The 20,821-nt window shown below is 40.8% G+C and overlaps 1 protein-coding gene across 5 annotated transcripts in view; it reads right to left on the bottom strand.

Moving 5' to 3' along the window:
- NTRK2 (neurotrophic receptor tyrosine kinase 2) overlaps nucleotides 1-20,821 on the bottom strand; it is a gene marked incomplete at its 3' end in the record, with an annotated part of 340,861 nt that overhangs the window by 188,070 nt on the left and 131,970 nt on the right. Inside the window, exon 11 of one of the 5 annotated variants that reach the window (XM_084238708.1) lies at nucleotides 4,943-5,145. The exons of the other annotated variants lie outside the window; for them this stretch is intronic. Within the exon in view, the coding sequence (XP_084094834.1) occupies nucleotides 5,108-5,145 (38 nt within the window). Of the gene's footprint in view, nucleotides 1-4,942; nucleotides 5,146-20,821 lie in introns of those variants that run through there. 5 annotated transcript variants of the gene reach the window in all.

The following is a 20,821-nucleotide window of genomic DNA, read 5'->3' as shown; positions in this document are numbered from 1 at the left end:
CTTGATGCCACCAATGATGTGCTGGGTGATGGGGTGTGTTTAAGGAAGGGTGGGGATGTGTACACAGTGCCACAGAGAATGAAAGACACATGGAAATGAAGTAAAAACTTTATTGGCTTGTTAAAAAAAAATGAATGAATTCAGCAAGTACATTTATGGTCTATCCACATTGTTAAAACAGCACTTAAAAATAAAATAAAAACGATTATCCATTATTTACAGGAAATGTGAAAAAATGACTTTAAAACCTACACATTATGGAAAAAAAATCAGGGCATGAGAATGATTCGCAGGCAGCCCATGGATTACAGCAAATGAATTGAACAGGAAATGAGTGAAATAAGGATGTGTCCTTCAATGGTATCCCTAGGGATCTTTTCCCTTTTGTCTTTGCTGCTTTTTTGAGGTATAACTGACAAATAAAATGTCTAAGATGCTTCAAGTGTACAACAAGATGATTTGATATACATTGAAATCGAATCCCTCACTATTTTATATCTGTTTATGTTCCATTCATAAATGGACTTTCTCAAAATAAAGGTGGTGGAAGATTTCTCTTCTACGCTTCTCACCCATTTCTTCATGAAAGCAGCAACTCCGGAAACAACTAATGGTCACCTGCCTTGGGCACCCACCTATGAACACCCCAAGGCTCCCTGTGACATTAGCCTGAACTAAAGTCAGAGTGAGCTCACTGTCAAAATCAGATGCCGGGGAGGTTTCTTAGTGCCTAGAGACCAAAGCAAAGAAATAGTTTGACTTGGGTTGAAAGTGGCCTTCTGTGACAGCTGTTTGCATGTTGGTTTCCAGGTTGGGAATTCTGTTCACTTAATTCAGTCTGGCAGCACCCCACAGAAAATTACCTTCACGTTCCATCCGGGAGATTCCTTAACCTCAGGTGCCCTTGAATAAACTGGCCATGGTTCGCAGACACTGATGCTATATGAACACAGCAGAACATACGTCTGTCCTAGCACTCCTGTGGTCCAGTCTGCTGAGCAGCACAGCACTGGGGGTCTCCCCCGACATGGAACAGCCAGGAATGGCAAAACCTGTGAGGCTGGATGTAGCAATCCTGTGAAGAGCCTACATTATATGCAATCATCTCTCTTCAATGGCTCTCCGTCTGTGTCTAGAGGCAGCATCCCTCTGAGTTCAGACAATACAAGATGAAATGAGAGTCTATTGTAGTGCAAGGAAATTAGATGAAAACTAAAACAGGAGCTCTAGACAGAAATCACTAGAGCAGATGAAAGTGCAAATCACCCACAAGCCAACAGGAGTGAGAGAATGAGATAGAGCAAGAGTGACAGCGATTGAGAGAATTAGTGCAGGTCCCATTTTTCCTTTGAATTCATCTCATAACAACAAAAAATTGAATTTCTGTGCAAAGCAACCAATAAAGCAAATAAAAATAAACTCTCAGTTTGCCATGCCAATTTGGGATGCTAGAGCAGGGGGTGGAGGAAGTCTGAGATTTTAAGAGGAACTAGAGCAAAGAAAGAGGCAAGAGAAAGCAGACACTCCTGCAGCACACCAGGCAGTGAACTGAACGCCTGCCTGTACCCCTTGCACTCACCTCCAAACTGCTGATAATGACAGAGGAGAGGAGCTTCAAGTTCAGCCCTAATACTGGGTGTAATTTGGGGTTATTCAAGTGGCTTGGAGCCAAAAAACAAACTCCCTGTGTGTTCTCTGTTGTGGGGAAAAGACTGAGAAGGTTTAGTTTTCATCTTTGCTACCTACTTTGGGGATGAACACTCAATGGGTCAAAAATGAAAGCGGTCCCTGCTGGAGACTGGGAGTGAAGCCCTCAATCGATTATCTCTGAACCACATGGGGTTTCACTTTCCCTGTTGAGAGGTGAACCTTCTTGGCTTCAAATAATGTATCATGTGATGGCAACAGGTGTTTCTTAGTTTATCTCTGCTGCCTTGGCTCAGTGGGGTCTGATTCAAGATACAGGGCTTGAACCACACTTAAAATGTGGTTTCCCATTCCCAACAGGCACATCAGAACAGGAAGGACACCCCTGAAAATGGGCTGTGAGCTTCCCCTTTTAAACCTGGCTATGGTAGAGGGGCCAGGAGACACACAGACTGGTGAAAAGAAAGTCAAGTGTGACAACACAGGGAAGGACCCCACTAGACTGCCTCTGGCCACTGGGGAGGGGGCCATCAGGAGGTGGAGGGCAAAGAGGGCTAAGAGAGCCCCAGGCAGGGTGAGAGAGCCAAGGTTCCAGCCAGCCGGGGCCACAGGGAGCCACAGGTAAGTGACACGCTACAGGTCACAGGGTTGCTAAACTCAGTGGAGAGAAAGCTCTCAATGGTGATGCCAGGAAACATTTGCAAAGGAAAGAGAAGATTCGGGGAGGAAATAATGATCTCCTTTTAAGACAAAAGTAACTAACTGGCAGCCCACAGACATGTTTTGTTGGCCTACATAATGTTTTAAAAATAACTGAGCCAACTTTTAAAAACTAGGGCCATTTCACATAAAAATGCAGGTTTCAAGTTTCTCTTAAAGAACCAGAAGATTAGGAAATCTGGGCCCATGTTCCAGGGAGACAGGGGTTGGCTGGGGCCCACGGACAGCTCCCCCTCTGGAGGGTGGGTGTTCAGGCGGGATCCCTGCTTGGCACCTGAAATGTCAGGTCCTTGTCATAGGGATCAGACTCAGTAACAGCAAAGATGCCACCACCCTTTCCTACGGCTACAGAAATATATTAGGACGCTCTAAAGCAATCTGTTATAGGGGGCATAAAAAAGTAAAGGATGAAAGGGGGTGTACAGAAATGAGGAGCTATGTTATGACTGTGGTCTTGGGGGATTAAAAAAATGAAAAGCAATGAACTCAAGAACAATGTGAAACCATTTTCTAATAGCCTACTGTTGTCATGGTTCCCTAGGAGATGTCAACTGCTCTTTGATATATTAAATTGCCTTATCTGTCCATTTCTCTCCATTTTAAAAAAAGATCCACCCTGCAATTCTTCCAATTGTTGAGTATGAATTTTCTTTTCTTTGTCCTTTTGAGTCTTGGAAACATAAAATAGTCCTTAAACAATTCATCACCTTTTTATGGCTCAGGGAATAACATAAAGGCTTTGAAAATAATGGTACCAATTAACCAATATTTAAGAACAAGTGCTGTACTGACGGCCTCTGCTTGGTTCTCAGTTTGGATTTCAGCTTTCTTTCAGGGTTCAGAATTTCTGCAATTAGCTGTCCTCTGTGTAAATCAACACCTTTGAGAAAGATTGAAATCTAAGTAGTGACAGGAACTGTCATTTAGCAGCAAGCAAGAAAATGGCAATCAGAATATTCAGGTGTCTCCCCACCAAGGGGCAGTTGCTTTCACACTCAAATGTCTTTTTTGGAGAGAAAACTTTTGAGAACAAGCAGGTTATTTATGCTTTGGAGAAACTACCCCTCTTTCAGGGCTGGGCATGGAGTAGCCAATTTAAATGCTGTAATCCATAGGACTCTGTGAAAGGTCTGCTTCAAGCAATAACATATTTAGTGGCTAATGTAAAAGATACAGCATGAAATATTCATCATGGATAATCTTTTTATATCAAGTGGTGCCTAAATGGATCCTGGTTTATTAAGATTAATGCCTTGGTTACACAGGATTCAAAACAATGTTTCCAAACATGTTGGACTAGTAAAGATCTATAAATCCTTAAAGTTGAACTGCAAAACTTGAAACTATTTCCAAAAAAAATTTCAGAACATCAGTTCAGTCGTGGGTCTATGTGCATGCCTTAACAGTCAGAGCCTATTGTGCTTTCAAAGGAAATGCTCCAGATCTGGCTCTGAAGTCCCCCTAACAAGAAAGGTGTGTGACAGGGCAGGGTGAGGGCAGCCAGACCTGTCTTCGGGACAGGGACACTGCCTGGTGCACACTGAGCAAGTGTACCAAGGTCACCACGATGGCCAAGTGAGTGAGACACGTGTCTACGGTAAGACAAAAGCAGGGACGCAGGATTTTGTAACTCTGAGGCTGGCCTCTCAGCAATGAAACTGGACATTATAAAGCACGTATTCATTAGCGACCTGCCACTTCTGTGTTGCTGGGGTCAGGGAGAGCTGCCCTGCCAGTGAAAACCCAGCAGCAGTGGAGTACGTTGTAGGGGACTCTCCTTCTTAGAATGTCGTTTCCTGTTCACAGCAGGCCAGCCATTCTGCTTGCAGGCCTTTTCAGAGTAGAAAAGCTGCATTTCTGTCATGGAAACAGCATGAGATGCTGTGGCCTTCTCACTCAGCAAACTTCTAAAGAGCAGGTGGATTGTGGAGGGCAAATAAAAGGACCTATGCACCATATGTATATATTTCCCTCTTTCACTTCTTCTGAAACTGACTGTGCCTAACTTAAATCTAGAGTCCTGACAAATAACTTTTATATTTTATTTTGCCTGATGACAATCTTTAAAGGAAATCATTAGTATTGATTGCATTTGAACACTGCCATTGAACACTGGACCTTCACGGCCAGTGAAGAACCTCTCAATGACAATACTGAGCTCCCACAGCAATGGTATAATGGACTTTTACTCTTTTAGTCACTGTGCTGTAGATGGAAAGGTGAAACTATCTGAATTCAGTACTGATTAAACAACAAAAAATGGTGCTAAAAATGTGCATAATGAGTATTAGACTGTTTAGTTTGCACTTATACCTGTCTCTAAATTAGATTTTTTTTTAACTTTGCAGTTCACCTTTAATGATCAGAAGCAATAACAAACAATACATTTCCAGCAGGGTCACACAGCACGCTTTCAGGCAACACAATCCAATGGAATGTCACTTCGATTTTGTATTTGCATGATAGTAAGAACGAAAGAAGCATTAATTTCAGATGTTTTCTTGAGTTTCTGCTTAGCTGCCTGTGAGCTGTCTCTGCATTGGTGTTCCCCAATCACAGCTCTCAGTATCTGCAGGCTTCCTGTGGTACCACCTGTGAACACCACCCATATCTACCAGAAAACCCCAGGCTAAGCGGCACTTCCCAGAAGAAGCCAATGCCAGTCCCAAGAGTCCAGCTTACAGGCAGCTTCAACCAACAAGCACCACTGCCCCTTTCTCTGTCTTTTCCTTTATTTCAGCTACCCATCCAGTGGGATCTTATGAAACAAAACAAAACCTAAAAAAAACACAAAATAAAATATAAGTCATGGTCAAAAGAAAAATCAATGGAAATTAACATACAAGAACAATCACTTTTAAAAGAACATCAAAATAAACATCAACATTGAGAAACAACATGGAATATGCTTTAAAACATAAAACAAAATATAATAACAGTGTGGAAATTAGGAGAAAATGTGCATCTCATTCTCGAACAACTTAATTTTAAACTTGAAACCAGTTTTATATATCACATGAAACATAGCAAAAAAATGCAAAGGATTTCTGCACACAGCTCCACCTACAACTGAATCAGACGTTGGCCTCCTAGAGAAGAGAAATCTGTAGGCACCATAGATAAGCCTTGAAGAAGTTTCACACACAGAGAAAAAACAAATTCAACAACAAATATTTACCTAAATTTTGTTAATCTTCCTCCACTTAATTTTACCAAAACTTTTTTTCTAAAATAAACTGATAATCACTCAGCAACCAGACTAGAAAACTGGTTGGCTTTCACTGGTGAAATATCAGATACACAATGTCCTAGAATTCTAATTTCGAATAATCGGTCTAAATGCAATTAAGTATAGTACTATATATTTGACACATATATATGTAATAGATATCATATAACATTTGCTATACAGCACAAAACATGCAGTATATTATATGTATATATTTTCTAAATATGACATATAGTGTAAGCATATATTCTGTAGAATATATATACATATATAATCTGTCCTATCAATGAGTTCTCCAAGTATGAATTGATCATTGACCATATGGCTGATGTGATGTGTCCAAGGTCACCCAAAGATGGAATGGAAGAACTACAATCCCAACACACAATCTTGGCAGTCATTTTCTCTGATTTTGTGTGACACATAAATAAAGAAAATGGAGTTCCTTGACCTCCAAAGCTTCACTGCTCCAATGATGGAGAAGGATTAGTAAATGACCTGAACAATAAAGAACAGCTAATTGACTCTGAGCCAGACTCTCTTCTAAGTTCTCTGTCCAAATTAGTTTGAATTTCACAATAGTTTTATGAGAGAGTTCCAACACTGTGCCTCTTTACAGGTGAGAAAGAGGAGGTGAGAGTTAAGCAGCTTGTTCAAGTTTGAAAAACTAGCATGCGATGGAGCTCAGATTCCCACCCAGGAACTCAATTTTGCTGCCACTTTGTGGTGTCACTGAGCAGGGAGGACAGACTTTTTCCAAACTAGCCTATGAGAACCCGGTAGGAACAGGAAAGACTTATTACATATAATTCTGTCTGTAATCTGCACAAATCATTGTCAGATTCATAAGTGAGAAAATAGATGACATTGTAGTTGAAACCCCCAAGACGTTTTCAAGTTTAGCTTTGGAAGGCACTTAACCCAACCCTCCAGACTCGATCTTCCCCAACCTGGTGTCTGGTCTGCCAAGTGGTGGTGTCATCTGCCTCCAGAGCTGTAATTACCACCACCAATCTGTATCATCATTTACAAAAACATGAAAAGAGTCTAAAGAGCTTAATTTCCAATGCATTCCTTTCTCCACCCTTCTAAGTCTCAGGAAAAGAACTCAGTTTGGATGCCAAACATCCTTTATGGATTTAATTGCCCACAAAGCACTGAGAATTTAGGAAGTACGCAGTGTTGCTGATTAATTCTCCCCCATATCTGTCTCCAGGTCTTTCTAAAGTTCAGCCTCGAGGCAAACATAAGCTGCACTAGTCTAAGAGTGCACCACGGCATGTAAGACAAACGAACCAAAGTCCTCAGTTATTCCTTTAGGTTTTAAGAGGGTGGATCTCAAATTCCTTCCCACCGAAACAATAGGATTAATATTAGGATGTCAACTTTGCCAATAAAAACAGTAGAAACTTAGTGATATAAACAGAAGACATCACTTCCAAACAAAAAGATTTTTGATTCAATATACTAGATTCATGCACATACATTCAATTTTTGAAGGTTATTTGATTGAAAAGTAATAACAGCAGATTACACTGCTAGTGTAACCCTTATGTCCAATGGGTTATGGAGCATGTACTCGAAGAGTTTACCGATATCAGAGAGCTTACGGCAGGAAATAGTCCACTCTTGCTTTGTTTCTATCTGGCACTTTCCTCCCCCACATTATACAGTGTCTTAATTATTACAAGTGGGAAATAATTTGCTTTGCTAGACCTTCAATTCACTTGAGCTGCAAGAGCATTTGCTCCCATTGAAACTGATGTCAGGTATCCTTCTTCTGCTTTGCCTTTTCAGATGTATCCTCAAAGAAACAAACATCAGCTCCACATGTCCACACACAAAGGGAGTGAAGGCCCTACAAAGAAACCCACACAGTATCCCCCTTGTGAGGAAAAGCCAGCCTGTCCCAATGATAATTGCTGTGCAACATCTGCATTCACACCATCACTACCAACCCACCTCCAGGAAGGCAAGTCAGCCTCTCGGGCCATCTCAATCTTCATATACTGTTGATGACCTAAAGCCACACCACTAGAGTCTCAAAAATTAGTTTGATTTGAAGAGTTCACTCTCTTTTAGGGAAATGTATCCAGTGCTTCATAATTCTAAAGGGTGAGAGCAAAATTCAATGAGGACCCAAATTTACCTACCAGATCTCATTACTTTTGTCTGCAAATGTCATAAGAAATTCAAGAAAGGAGCCACAAATAATATAAAACAATAGATAATTGGTTTCTTTTAGAGAGGGGGAAAGTTTTTAGACCACAACAAATGGCTGAACATCTTGTGAGTTTAGCAGCCAAACGAGCTGTCTAGCTTCTGAGCCTCAAATATAGATATTTTGACAATGTGACATTCCGAAGCATTTGCAGCATTCCGATGGTGCATGGTAGTTATCGTGAGAACAGCTCCTTTATCAAAAACAACTTGAGAGAAACTTTGCCACCACTGCTTACACTAGCTGAGCTTAAATAAGAACAAAAATAAAGCAGGTGCAGTCTGAGAAAAGTGATGGAAGATTGAAAGCTGAGCAGAAAAACCTGGATGTGTCCTAAAACTTAGTCTCTGCTACTTGCTGACTTTAGATCTCTTCACCGACCTCTTCAAAAAGGACAGCGGGGCTGAAGGTCACTGAAGCACTGTGCTTTCTTTACCATTGGCTTCAAACCCATTTAGATTTATTTACATTCAAACGTGCACACATTTTCCTCCTATTACTCAGAAGCAATCAGCCAGAAAACGGCAAGGATCTGCAGTATATTTAAATTAACAGCAATTTATCTGGAGCAAAAACGAAAATTGCTGAATTGAAAGGAAGCAAAGGGAACGGAAGAAAATGCAGCTGCTATCTAAAAAAGCAAATCTTATCACATTTGTCATTTGGAGAGTTCATCTAGAAAACTGCCAACTTGGGCATCCACGTGGCATGCTGCCATTTTGGAGACATCCTTGTGAGGAGGTACTGGTCTCCCCACTCACCTTCACTGGAAAGCAAAGCCAGTGCTTCCTGAGTTTGTTGGAAAATGTTTACTAAGTAAAATCACAGAACAAATTCCAGTACCTGGAAGACATTAGGTGTCTAGAAAATGCTTTCGATCACAAAGCAAGATTTGAGTGAGGTGCATTTCTGCTCTGTTTACGCACCTGAAACACACATTGTCCTAATTTAGCATTTATGGAGCATTTAACATAGTTGGCTATTGCACCCACTATGCCTTTTGCCTGTGTCTTTTCTATTTTGTAGGTGACTTGCTCAACCCACATGGCTGACGTGATGTGTCCAAGGTCATCCAGAAATGGAGGGAAAGAACTAAAATCACAACTCACAACCTTGGCAGATATTTGCATTATCTAAGTTAGGTCCTGGTGCTTTCTTCTCTGAGCTCACTTCAGAAGTTGCTTACCCATCCCTCAGACACTCCTTTTGCTCTCCAAGGATATGTTTTGTCCATACCCCATCACTTCTAAAATCTCCTTACACTGGCTTCTCTCCTTAGAGAAGCCCTAACCATTCTGGAAGGTTCAGTGTAAATACCATCTCCTGTGAGTATTTAGCTCACCAGTCTCTTCACTACTAAGGCACTCTATTACATTTACATGGACTTCTTTGAACCTATTTTTTTTTAAAGATTTATTTATTTATTTATGCAAGCACTGGGTACAGTCAGAAGCACAGGAGGGTGAGAGAATTCACCAGACCCAGAGTGGGGAGCAGAACAGGCAGACTGATGAAATACACTGCTGAGGGGAGCAGTGGGCACAGCAGATGAGGTCTGTTGCTCCATGAGGGACCCTCGCCGGTAGCCAGGGATCAAACTGGCACTGCGGAGGCTGCGGGCAGCTTTGCAGCCCAGTGCTCAACCACTGCACCACCAGGGGAGGCCCTGAACCTATTTTTAAAACTTGTGTTTATTTTTTTTATTTATTTCCCTGCACCCCAGACTCTAAGCCATAGAATGGTAGAGAGGTTATGTCTACACATCTTTTATATTGCCCTACATTGCTTCACACAACACTTAAGACTTAATGCAACTGAAGTTTCAGGATACTAATGGTTGAACTTTGGTATTTATTGGAGAACTTCAATATACGAAGCAGCAGAATCAAAATGGAGGGGGAGGAGGGAGACAGCATAACATAGGATCTGCTATTTCTTATTGGTAATTGGGTTATTCAAAAGGCTTTGAAACTTCTTGTAAAAAATCACAACTCTGTTATGAAGTATACTGAAGGTTATGGTGTTAGCCACAGGAGTGTTTTGTGGGTAAAAGGCATTAGCTTATTCTAATTCTTATGATGATCAAAATTACAGTGGGCATGGAGTGGGGCAAAGGGAACTCCTATCTATATACCTGCTGGAGACTGAAAACTAAAAATAAATAACTGAGGATGATCAGGAAGGATTTTAAAGGAAAAACTCGGGATTGACTTTGCAAAATGCAGTTCAGTTCGGAGATGAAAATTCAAGCAGGAAACAAAAAGTTCTTGGCAAAGCTAGAATGTGTAAGAAAAGCCAAAGCATTGCACAATTAAAATTCAATGGTTCTCAGCAGGATGTGATCTGATCAGCAGGGCCCAATGGATGACAAGTATCAGGGTTCAACCACCACCATGCCAGACACTTCTTAGCCTGGGCACATCCAAAGACCATGCCACTGATCCACCTGGGGAATCACCTAAATGCATCTTAAGTGAAACAGAAGAATAACAGATGGAGTTCATTGTTCAGGGCCACTAAGATATTGAAAAGACTTTGAGTACAACCATGCTGAGACACCCAAGTCAATCTTCCTTTCTCCTGTGGGTAGCTTTTTGCAAAGTTAAATAACACCTTCCTAAAGACACTGTTTCACATTCTGAGTCCAGAGGCTTACCAGTGGCTCAAACATGACCACAGCAATATAGAATTCATTATAGAAGAGCATGTTCTTAATGTTGCCAAAACAGATTTTTGTGCCTAGGTTTGATTTTGCCAAAATACTCTAGCTGGTGGATCTTCTTAGTATATGGAATCAGAATGCGAGGACCTAAAGCATCCAAATAGGAGAGAAATGATATAAACCTATTACTCAATGAATCTATAAGTATATATTAATAAAACTTTCAAGAACCTCAAACACACACTGGAAGTTGCCTGATCTGCCTAACTGTGCCTGAAACCATGGTCCACAGACCAAAATGGATCTGGGAATACGCTTCTAAAAAATGAATTGTGTACCAAATGAGCAAGAAAAAACCAGTGGACATGGGTCAGCCAGCTTCTGCCTGATGATAGTGATAATGAAGACAGTGAAAGTAGGAGATGGAAAGAGAAAGGGCAGCAGGAAGAGGAGTTCAAGAAAAAGTAGCTGCTGTTTATGAGGTAGGAGACCTCAATCACAAGAAGTTAATAACCACAATTATTGGAGTGTGGAAGTAATGATAATAAGGCTACAAAACAAGACTCAATGTCCAGGTCCAAAGTTAAGCAGATCCTAGGAGGAAGAAAGTAGGTGAAAATCAAATATGTCCTGGAGCTTTACTTTTTCATGAGGCACCACAAGCAATGTTCCAGAAATAGTCTGAAGATTTTTAGTATTTAGGATGCTTATTAAGAAGATGGCAATCATGGTGGCTTTTGTATCTGCCCAGTATCCCTACCTCTCATCAAAAAGCCGAAATTAACACTCATTAGTGGCTCCAATTAAGCTGAGGGAGACTCAAATTACCTTCACTTGAGTAGAAGTACCTTATAAATCTCATCTCATTAAAATGAGCTAAGTGCATAAGATGATGAAACTTCAGCTGAGCACCAAGCATGTGCTACTTACATGGGTGGAGTTGACAGTGTCTCTGAACTGACTACCACAAACATGAATTGCCCAGATCCGCCTGGGTGGGATCAGAAAGCCTTCATTCCCTGTGGCAGTGGCCATCTTGGAGGGAAGGCTGCCGTCTTGTGAAATGGGGTGGACCAAGTAAAACTGCTGAAGTCAGTGTTCTGAGGACATAACTCCGGCTTTTCAAGAATCTAGCTCCTGGGGTCAGTCCTCCCGCCACAATGTTCTCTTCTCACTAGGTGTTGCTGCCACCTCACCTCCTCCTCATTGCCCAGTTGGCACAGCAATGACAGGACCACCTGCTGTTCCCAGATCTGCAGATCTACTTCCAGGGCTGCTCCAGGCACACCCAGAAAGCTGCCAGGCTTCAGACACTTCTCTGGCCTCTGCCTTCTATCCAGAATTATGGTTGCACCCAAATTCAGAGATAGGTGAAGATTATGGGGCAGGAAGGAGAGATTCCCCCAAATATGACTTTTCTGTGGTCCCTTTTCTCAACTCTGACCATTAGCAGAACAACTTCCATCATCCCGGAAGTTACCCCAAGAGAACAAGAATTAAAATGTGGCTCTCCTCCAGAGCAGCTGATGTGATGGGAGTGTCAGGTTGGAAAGGTGCTGCTCGTGGTCATACCTGGGATGCCACTGGATACTTCTCTGTAAAACAAAATTTAAAGTCCCGGTTTGGACTCTGCAGAAGCATATCCCATGCAACCCCCAAAAGGCATCTCTTACACAAAGTTTAAAAGGGCATATCCCAGAATTGCCCATCAGTCCGAAAGAGAACCAGCCCCTCACATCAGGGTGTAAGCTCCAACAGGGTGTCCATATCCAGGGAGCTTTCAGAATGCTGGTACCATAGCCAATTGTTCTGCTCCTTACACACACTCCTTATAAGTCTCAGTAAGATGGGCAGCTTACTCTGTTCTCACCAGGAATCCTGATAGTGCAAAGTCACAGCCCTTCATGGCTTTAGACTAGGGCAACTCACAGAACCCCCAACTTGACTTAAATTAGCCCTGTAAATCTAGAATCCGCTGCTTTTAGTGGTATTTATTGTTCAAACAGCTTACCTTGCATAGGCCCATGCTGCCCCACCAGCCCACATCACTATTTTTACCAAGTTACTCCAACAATACCTTTCAGCAACTGGCATGTGCCAACCTCAGCAGTTTACACTGCAACACCCCTTCCTGAAAGAGTCACCCTAGTCCTCGATTCTTTCATGTTGGAACATAGCAAGCCCCTTCATAATCCTTTTATTCAGGTACAATTTAAAGATGGATTTTTGAAAGCATGCATTTTACACACACACAGCAGATTTCACAGTTTATTTTCTTTTTTAAATAAAGCGTGCTGTGCATGGCAGATACGGCACACATAACAGCTTGGTTAAGAATTATATCAACCAAGCCAAGAATCAGCCAGCACCAAGCAACAATCAGCCAGCAACAATGCATTCTAGATCTTTTTAAATAAAAATTTAATGTATCCAAACATCTGACATTATTTTAAGGACTGCTTTCCAAAAGTGATGGCAAGTTCTTTGCTAGAGCACAGTCGATTCAAAGGGAAAGATTATTTACCTTATAACTCTCTACACATTCTTGGTTTAAACAGAAATCATGTTCACCTTCTACACATAAGCATAAGATACATTCGAAGACATGTGACAGACAAATGTATTGCTTTATGTGCAAACAGTCAACATTTTTAAATGTCACCGATGAAAAGACAGCATATGATTATTACACGTGTATAGCAGGAATGACTGGATTATAAATTAGTTTTTCTTTCATGCTTCATAATTATGGCCATTTAGTACCCATCATTTAACTACACAAGATCCTAGAACTTCATAGCTACCACTAGAATTAGAATTTTAATAAGTAAAGCTACCCCACATTTCCCTTCCCTGTGATTGTTTGCTAAAAGATTCATTTCCATCCGCTTTGAAGGAAATCCACCTGCCTGACTTGTTAGATAGCAAGTAGCTGTCTGAAGCCAGACAGACCTCAGTTTGGATCTTCTCTTGCCCTTCCTGAGCTGCATAACCCTGGGCAGACAGAAGACCTCTCTGACTCAGCTATTCAATTCAGATGACAGATGAAAACATCTAAAGTGCCATGATACTCAAATTAAAATGAGTACCTAGTGTCGGCCACATTACATATGGGTTCCTGAACTCAGGTGGCTTTTCTAACGTTGTGACTATTAACTACTAAAGAATCAAGTCTTTGAAATTTCTACCTCTCTGATTTATTTTAAAAATAAAATTGGAATGATCCCTCTCATTGAAGATATTTCCATGTTTTATGAAATATGAATGATTTGTAAAAAAATGTTAGGATGATAAACAATTAAACCTAACCTTAACACACCTTCATTGAGGTCATTTAAGAATTATAAATGTGCAGCATGACTTTAAATTAATTAAGGTCCCTATTCTTTAAGTTCACAAGATTAGAATACACTTTCACAAATGCTTGTGTTGTGCCTGGCCAGCGTAACCAAATACTTCTCTTTAGTCTCCCAATTTTCCATTTTTTTGGTTTGATTTTCTGGGCTGCCCAAATGCCTTTTGGGGAATATCTGTAGAACCCCCCACCATCTCTCCTTTCTTCCCCTCCATCCTTCCCCTCTCTTCCATCCCTTGACCGCCCCTTGTCTTTTCCTGCCTTCCCCTTCCCCTCTCCCTCTGCTTCTCTCTCCTTGGTCCCATATGTCTCACTTTCTCTGTGTGTGGGATCAGCTCTCATTTCCTCCTCTATTTTCTCCTGTGGAAGGGGAAGAGCCAAGTCTATGCTGACATTAATTTTAATCTATCAAGTGGAAATTATGTTCTAGATTTGGCTATGATATGTTTCTTTTTTAAAAATCTAAAATCTGATCCTACTCCCCCCAGCACCCCCCCCCCGCAATGTGTCTCTGGTTTATAGTTACTTGTAGGTTTTGATTTTTACTTTATTATGATTAGTCTTTATCCTGGTCCCTTATTTAGGTTTTCTAAATTCCTGACACAAGGGGGGTGGGAATTGTATGGGGACTATAACCAAGATGAAAATGCATACATTGTGCAAAAATGAAAAATGATGTAAAAATTATATAAAATTAAAAAAATGCTCAAAAAAATTAAAAATCACCTAAACTCTGGGAAGTTATCTTCCCAGATCTGTGTTATCTTTTGGTTTTTGTTTGTTTGCTTTGATTTGTTTAACTGAGGGAGCAAAGAATATTCAATCTAAGGGCTGATCAGAGATGAAGATAGATTTCTAAAATATTATTAAATCATGTTAGAAGAAATATGACAATTCATAAAAAATATGGTTTCCATATACCTTTTCAAAGGTGGGTCATTTCACACACTTCTTTGGGGAACAGGATCACCATTTGCTTATTATGAAGGGAAAGGAGCTTTCATTTTGCTGGTAAAAAACATAAAGGCAGAAGGGAGCTATGTGGTCCTATTCTGTTTGAATTAAATACACATTCCACTCACTTATCACATAGTGAACCACCTCCCATCGTGATGATAGGGTACCAATGTGTCTTTTTAAATGATCTCGTGTAATTCAGCTTGGCACTTTATGACAAAAAAATACTTGAGCTTCTTTTTCAAAGCAAGAACCTCTGTTATCCACGAAGAAATGCATACTTCGAGAACCACGGAGACTTTAAAGGAGCTGCTACATCAACTAATGAAGTGTGACTGCGACACTCTAAGGCCACTGACTAGAATAATCATATCTCAGTGCTTCCCAAATTTCCAATCAAAGTCATGAGTTGTGAACTCTGACCCTGCCCACAGCTCGGCAATCATTGCAAATGATCACTTTTGATTGCATTTTAGCCCATAGGTTATATAGATTCTTTCTCATGAGCTATGAACTGAAAACATCACCGAAGGAAAGTGTGCTCAAAAATTCCATCTTCACACTCACTCAGAAGTGTGCAATCCAAACTGACAGTTAGAACCCTGGGGTACTGCAAGGGAGCTGTGCTGAACCATAGCTGTCAGATCCATGGGGTGGCCAGGTGCTGGTGACATGCCCACCCCACGCCACTATCAGCAGGTAAGGTGATGCTAAAAGGGTGACTGTTGATTGGTGCCACCTTTATAAGTCTGAAGGCTGACTAGTGCCAGGGACTTCACCCTCATGGTGGAATGTGCTTCAGCACCTTTCTATGGTTTCAGTCCCAATTCCAGAAACATAAAGCATTTTTTTACAAAGGAGTTTACCTTCATCCACAGTTAAAGGAATCTACAGCTCCACAACTGAGGAATACACATAGAAGATAATTATGAATCCATATTTATTTTCAACTTGTGATTGTCCTAGACACCTGAACTAGCTCCTCAGAGGCAGGGGGAGCTTCTATTCATGTCCTCTAGATCCTAAGTTGCTTTTGAGTGTTGCTCATTTCCTCCTTTCTAGCATCTTCCAGCAGTAAATAAATGAACCAAACCCTAACTAAATTTAACTGGCTAATTGCACCTAAATTACAGTCACAAAGCCCCTTCAGAAGATTCAGTCAATTTCTTGAGGGAGAAAGTAAATGTTTTACTATATAATTATAAACTTAATTAACATAAAATAAATTAATTAGGGACTTGAGCTGGTAATGAACACCATGGTTAACTGTTTATTGCTGTATTTTCTACGGGAGTTAATCCTTGGAAAGAAGTCTAACTTGTGCTTTAAACCTTATTTCATCTCACCTCTCCCACCCCCAAGTGAATACTTGAATTTCTTGTTTAGACTCGGCAGTGTGGCTTGGAGTGTCTATTCCACTCAGCCAGCAAACACTTTCGAGCAAGTAGCTACAGAATGAAAATGTTGCCTCATACCTGAGTCTAAATTCTACAGAATTCAAATGGAGATGGTTTATGTGTTAATCTCTAGGGGAAAAAAGTCACGCTCCTAAACCATCATCGCTACAATACTTCCTAGTTGGCAGTTCACTAAAATAACAGATGATTAGCCAAAGCACTCATTTCTTTTTGCCAGAGAATAATGCAAAATCTCACCTAGAGTCCAGAGAACCATCTGCCACAGTTTGTTCCACATCACTGGTTTGCTTGTTTGTTTTTTTAATTCTGAGAAAGAACTCAAAAATGGCATTGGCAGATAAGGATGGTTTCACAAAACTGACCCAGTTTTCAATCAAGTATTGCTTCAACTATTGTCCTAATGTTTTTCTTCCAACTTAGGAGAGATGGAGGCTGAGAGGAGAACCCTGGGAAGAAAACCATGGCACAGAGTAGGTTCTTGATAGATGAGAAAAGTCTTGTTCTAATTTTCCATAGTGCCTAGAATATCTAAGAACTCTAACCTGCACCGCTCCTACTGTTTTTTTTTTTTTCCTGAATTACTGTGAAGGTGGAGATAGAATACACTGATGGATGCTGCCTTGCAAACATTTGACCCCCTGGCTGATGCAAAGGAGAGTTTTGAGAGTATGGGGTCCAGCCTAGGGCAACTTGCTCTGGCATCCATACCTGTGAAGTGGAGCTAATTTAAGGCTCAGAGTAGTACTTTACTTAAAGTACACATTAAATAAGCTAGATGAATTAAGGTAGTACCTAATTTAATATACAAATAAACTGATAAACACTTCTATGCACACCTGTCACATAATACATGTTTATTACACAATACCTATTCCCTTTATCTGCAGACACTAGCTCTCAACTTCTGTCCCTGTGAAATAGCTAATGCACTGCTCTTCAGAGCTGCAAATGTTTGATGCTACAGGTCTAATTTGTGGGACATCCTGGACAACACATGCACCAAATGGAAAAGACTGACATTGTAAGTAAAAAGATTCTTCTTGTTTCCAATAAGATAAATAAATCAACTGAATAATAAAAACCCATAAATAAAAATTTTAAAAATAATTTGCCATACAGGATAAAAAAAGATCTTTCTACTCACTGAATCAGAAAGCTTTTATGAAGAAACAGAGACCCAGAGTTCATGCACCCTGCCCCTCGCCCCTCTCATTTGACAGTGAAGGAAGACAACATTCTGAGCACGTGAGGAATCTGTTCAGGTCACAGAGTCAGCACAAGGCAAACTCAGGTCTCTTGTGCTGGTTACAGACTTAGAGCTGGAACAAAATTTCACCACAGCGACAGCGGCTCTCAGGACAGGGTGACGCCAAAGGCAGACCTGGAATCACTTATATATCATGAAATCAATGTTCAGAAGGCTTCAGTCAGGGAATGCCAAATGCATTTCTGCTAAATTACCCATGTATTTTACTTCATTTTATTTTTACTTAAGCATTAAATTAATTTCCACATGAAGAAGAACAGAACCCTTTCACTGCTCTGGGCTATCAGGGAATCACCCATGACTGGTTATGCAGGGCTGGCAAACTTGTTCTAAAAAGGGCCAACCAGTAAATATTTTCAAGTTTGCAGGCCATCTGTCTCTGTCACAACTACTCACTCAGTTACTGTGGCATGAAAGCTATCACACAAATGTAAAGGAATGAAGTGGTCATGTTCCAATAAAACTTTATAAAATGAGAAGGCAGGTCACATTTTATCCATGGGCTTTAGTTCGCTGCCTTTGATTAATGCAGTCTGCTGTCAGAGGTTGTCTTTATCTTATTTTTACCTTTTCCCAGCTTAAACTTCTTCTTTATGAGTGTTTAGACTATTTTAACATTCTTCCAAAGATATGATTAATACGTAGTATACTAGAAAGAAAAGACAGTGTGAATTTATGAAAACTCTAAATTATGAAATGTGTCAAAAGAAATGCCATTTTATTACTTTCATATACATATAGGAATAAAAATTAAGCCAATAAAACATTTTCAGCATGTTTTGGCAAGTAGGGGGTAATTCAACCTTACTCAAAAGAACTTAAAATTAGATAATTCATCATTAACTATTTTCATGAGATTTCTTCAAAGGGTCTTATTTTCCTAAGATGATGAAATATGATTCCTACCCCTTAATCATATTAACATTTTTAATTGGTGTGGCAATTGCCTTGTTCATAGAAGATGCCCAAATATTCCACCAAGCCAATTCTTCACAAAATTAATGATTTGAATCAGCAAGAATTTTTGAATTTTCAAGAAAACTAAGTAAATTTTAATCTTATGATATCATAGATTAATACAATTTTTGAAATGGTTTTATTGCTCCATCTCTAATGGTCTCTATCTGACTTTGGCAGACATTGTGGGTTGGTTCATCAAAACCCACTCATAGTCCCCTTTCCCTGGCATTTCTTTGTCTTTGAGGAAGAAACACCAATATACTTGATGTTCCAGGGGCTTTTAAAGCAAGGTATGGGCATTTGATGTAATTCAGACCATTGAGATATAAGCTAGAAGCCTGGGGGGCAGGGAGTTTTCTTTAATTAAAAGGCAAAATCTCATCACAAAATCTTATTGTCCTTCTTCCTTCTTTATACTTGGAATGTAGATTTGACATCTTGGAGGCAACTGAGCTGCTTGAGACCACAAGGTCAGCGATATGAGGAGAGGCCTACCCACTAAGGACAGCAGACAGGAAAGAGGAAGGGTGTCCCTGCTGGCATCATTAAGCCTTGGGTCCAGGAATTCTTGCTGTGTGAAACAAACTTCTGTTCACGTGGTTGTTTATTGTTATAGTCAATGCAATGCTAAGTGACACAATCCAAGGAGGCTTTGGACTTATGTTATTCTAAAGGTGGAGAAGTAGAAAAGGAGAATGACTCTAAACTAAAGAGTACAACTACTAACAAAGCAAAGCCCTCAGCGTTCACTGACACCACAGGCATCTGTGTCTGCTGAGAACTCTGCAAAGGTGTATGGGACAATCATGTGGGGCTAGCTGGCAAGCCAGGCAAAAATTCCCAAAGGAAAGTCATACTCATGACCCCAGAAAGCCATAGGGAAGCAGCTGAGCCTCATTCATGCCTCTAAAAGGCTCACAGATGTGACCCTGAGAGCGGGAAGGGGTTTCATGAGTTAGGAGTTAAAGAAGCTTTAGGGTATCCAGCAGAGAACCAAGGAGTGAAAAGATACAAGGTGAATGTTTAACTCAGTGCATCAGAAACTGAGGAGACACAGATTCTTCAAGCTGAATCCCCCAGGGGTAGGGGATGTATGATGACCCCAAATGACCTTCTGAACTTCCCAGGATCCCAGTGCAGTGGGTGAGAAGATCTGAGAGCTTGTGTACCCAATAGGGGACAGAAATGACTAAGAGTATCCCTGGGCATGAAGACACGTTGATAGGACAATGGAGACACAGGTCCTGTGTGGACCTAACACCATGAGAGGCCTAAAGATACCATCAATGGTGCCACTGAAACTAGAAGCCAAGGTCAAAGACCAAAGGCCAGGGAGATGCCAGAGGAAGGCCCCTGATGGGGGAGGGCAGGTCCCTGAATGGGCCTAGTTCACCTGGAAATGACACCAATAAGAGAAAATAAAGAGCAAAGATGTTCCAAATCTTGGCCTTGAGAGGGCTTTAATATTTTCCCAAAAGACAGATTTCATGAAACTTCTGCCTCCCATATTTCGTTACTGAGATTTTGTCTTCTCACCAAATACAGTGAGATGGAAACAGGTCAGTGCAGGTGAGATGCCTGTGTCAGGTCGTCATGAGAACAGATGCAGCCTACTTAATGTTAGCTGAAGCCCTTGTCCCCACCTCCAGATTTCCCTTGTGCCCAAGTGCTCCCCTCTTTGAAGTCTCCTGGCCTCTACCACGATCACAAAGGCCTGTGTGTTAAAGGGGAAGGCAGCCAAAAGGGCAAAAGTAACATTTTCTCATATGCTTGATTATATAAGGTACTTTGTATACTTTAGCTCATTTGAAGTGTATTTTATCCTCATATCAGAGCTGAGAAAACTGAGAAGATAAGTAACTTCTCCAGTTTCCAACAGCCAATAAAACTCCATGATATCTAACCTCAAAGAGCATTGCATCATATTGGGCTTTTTTTGCTGTGCCATTTAGTTTGCCAATATGAACAGCCTTCTTAATCTTTTTACTTTCCCTCCCAGAGAAGAAATTAAAGAGCCATGAGCAGCCTTTGCCCCGTTCCCAGAACAAAGGCACCAGTGGCAATGGACTAGGATGCTCCCATTTTGAAATGATGCCTGAATCTCATTTCTAGTCAACTTCTCTCTAATCTCTTTTCTTCTTGTAATTTGATATTTTTACACAGATACAATTGTCTCTCCCCCTTCCCCCCCAGTCACCTCTCCCCACTCTCTCCAGTCTTCCTCCATCTCTTAACATGTGCATGTGGTTTGCATCTATTGCTAAATGCTGTAAAATATTCCTGGATGTAGCCCTCTGACAGATACACACATCATCACCTGAGACTCCCAAGTCTCTCTGTTGAACTTGCACTGTGACATGAAAAGAAGCTGGCTGGAGCGCATGT

Source organism: Talpa europaea (assembly GCF_964194135.1).
Source record: "Talpa europaea genome assembly, chromosome: 7".
NCBI lineage: Eukaryota > Metazoa > Chordata > Mammalia > Eulipotyphla > Talpidae > Talpa > Talpa europaea.
Note: the sequence above shows the minus strand (reverse complement) of the source record. Positions and strands in the feature narration are given on the sequence as shown.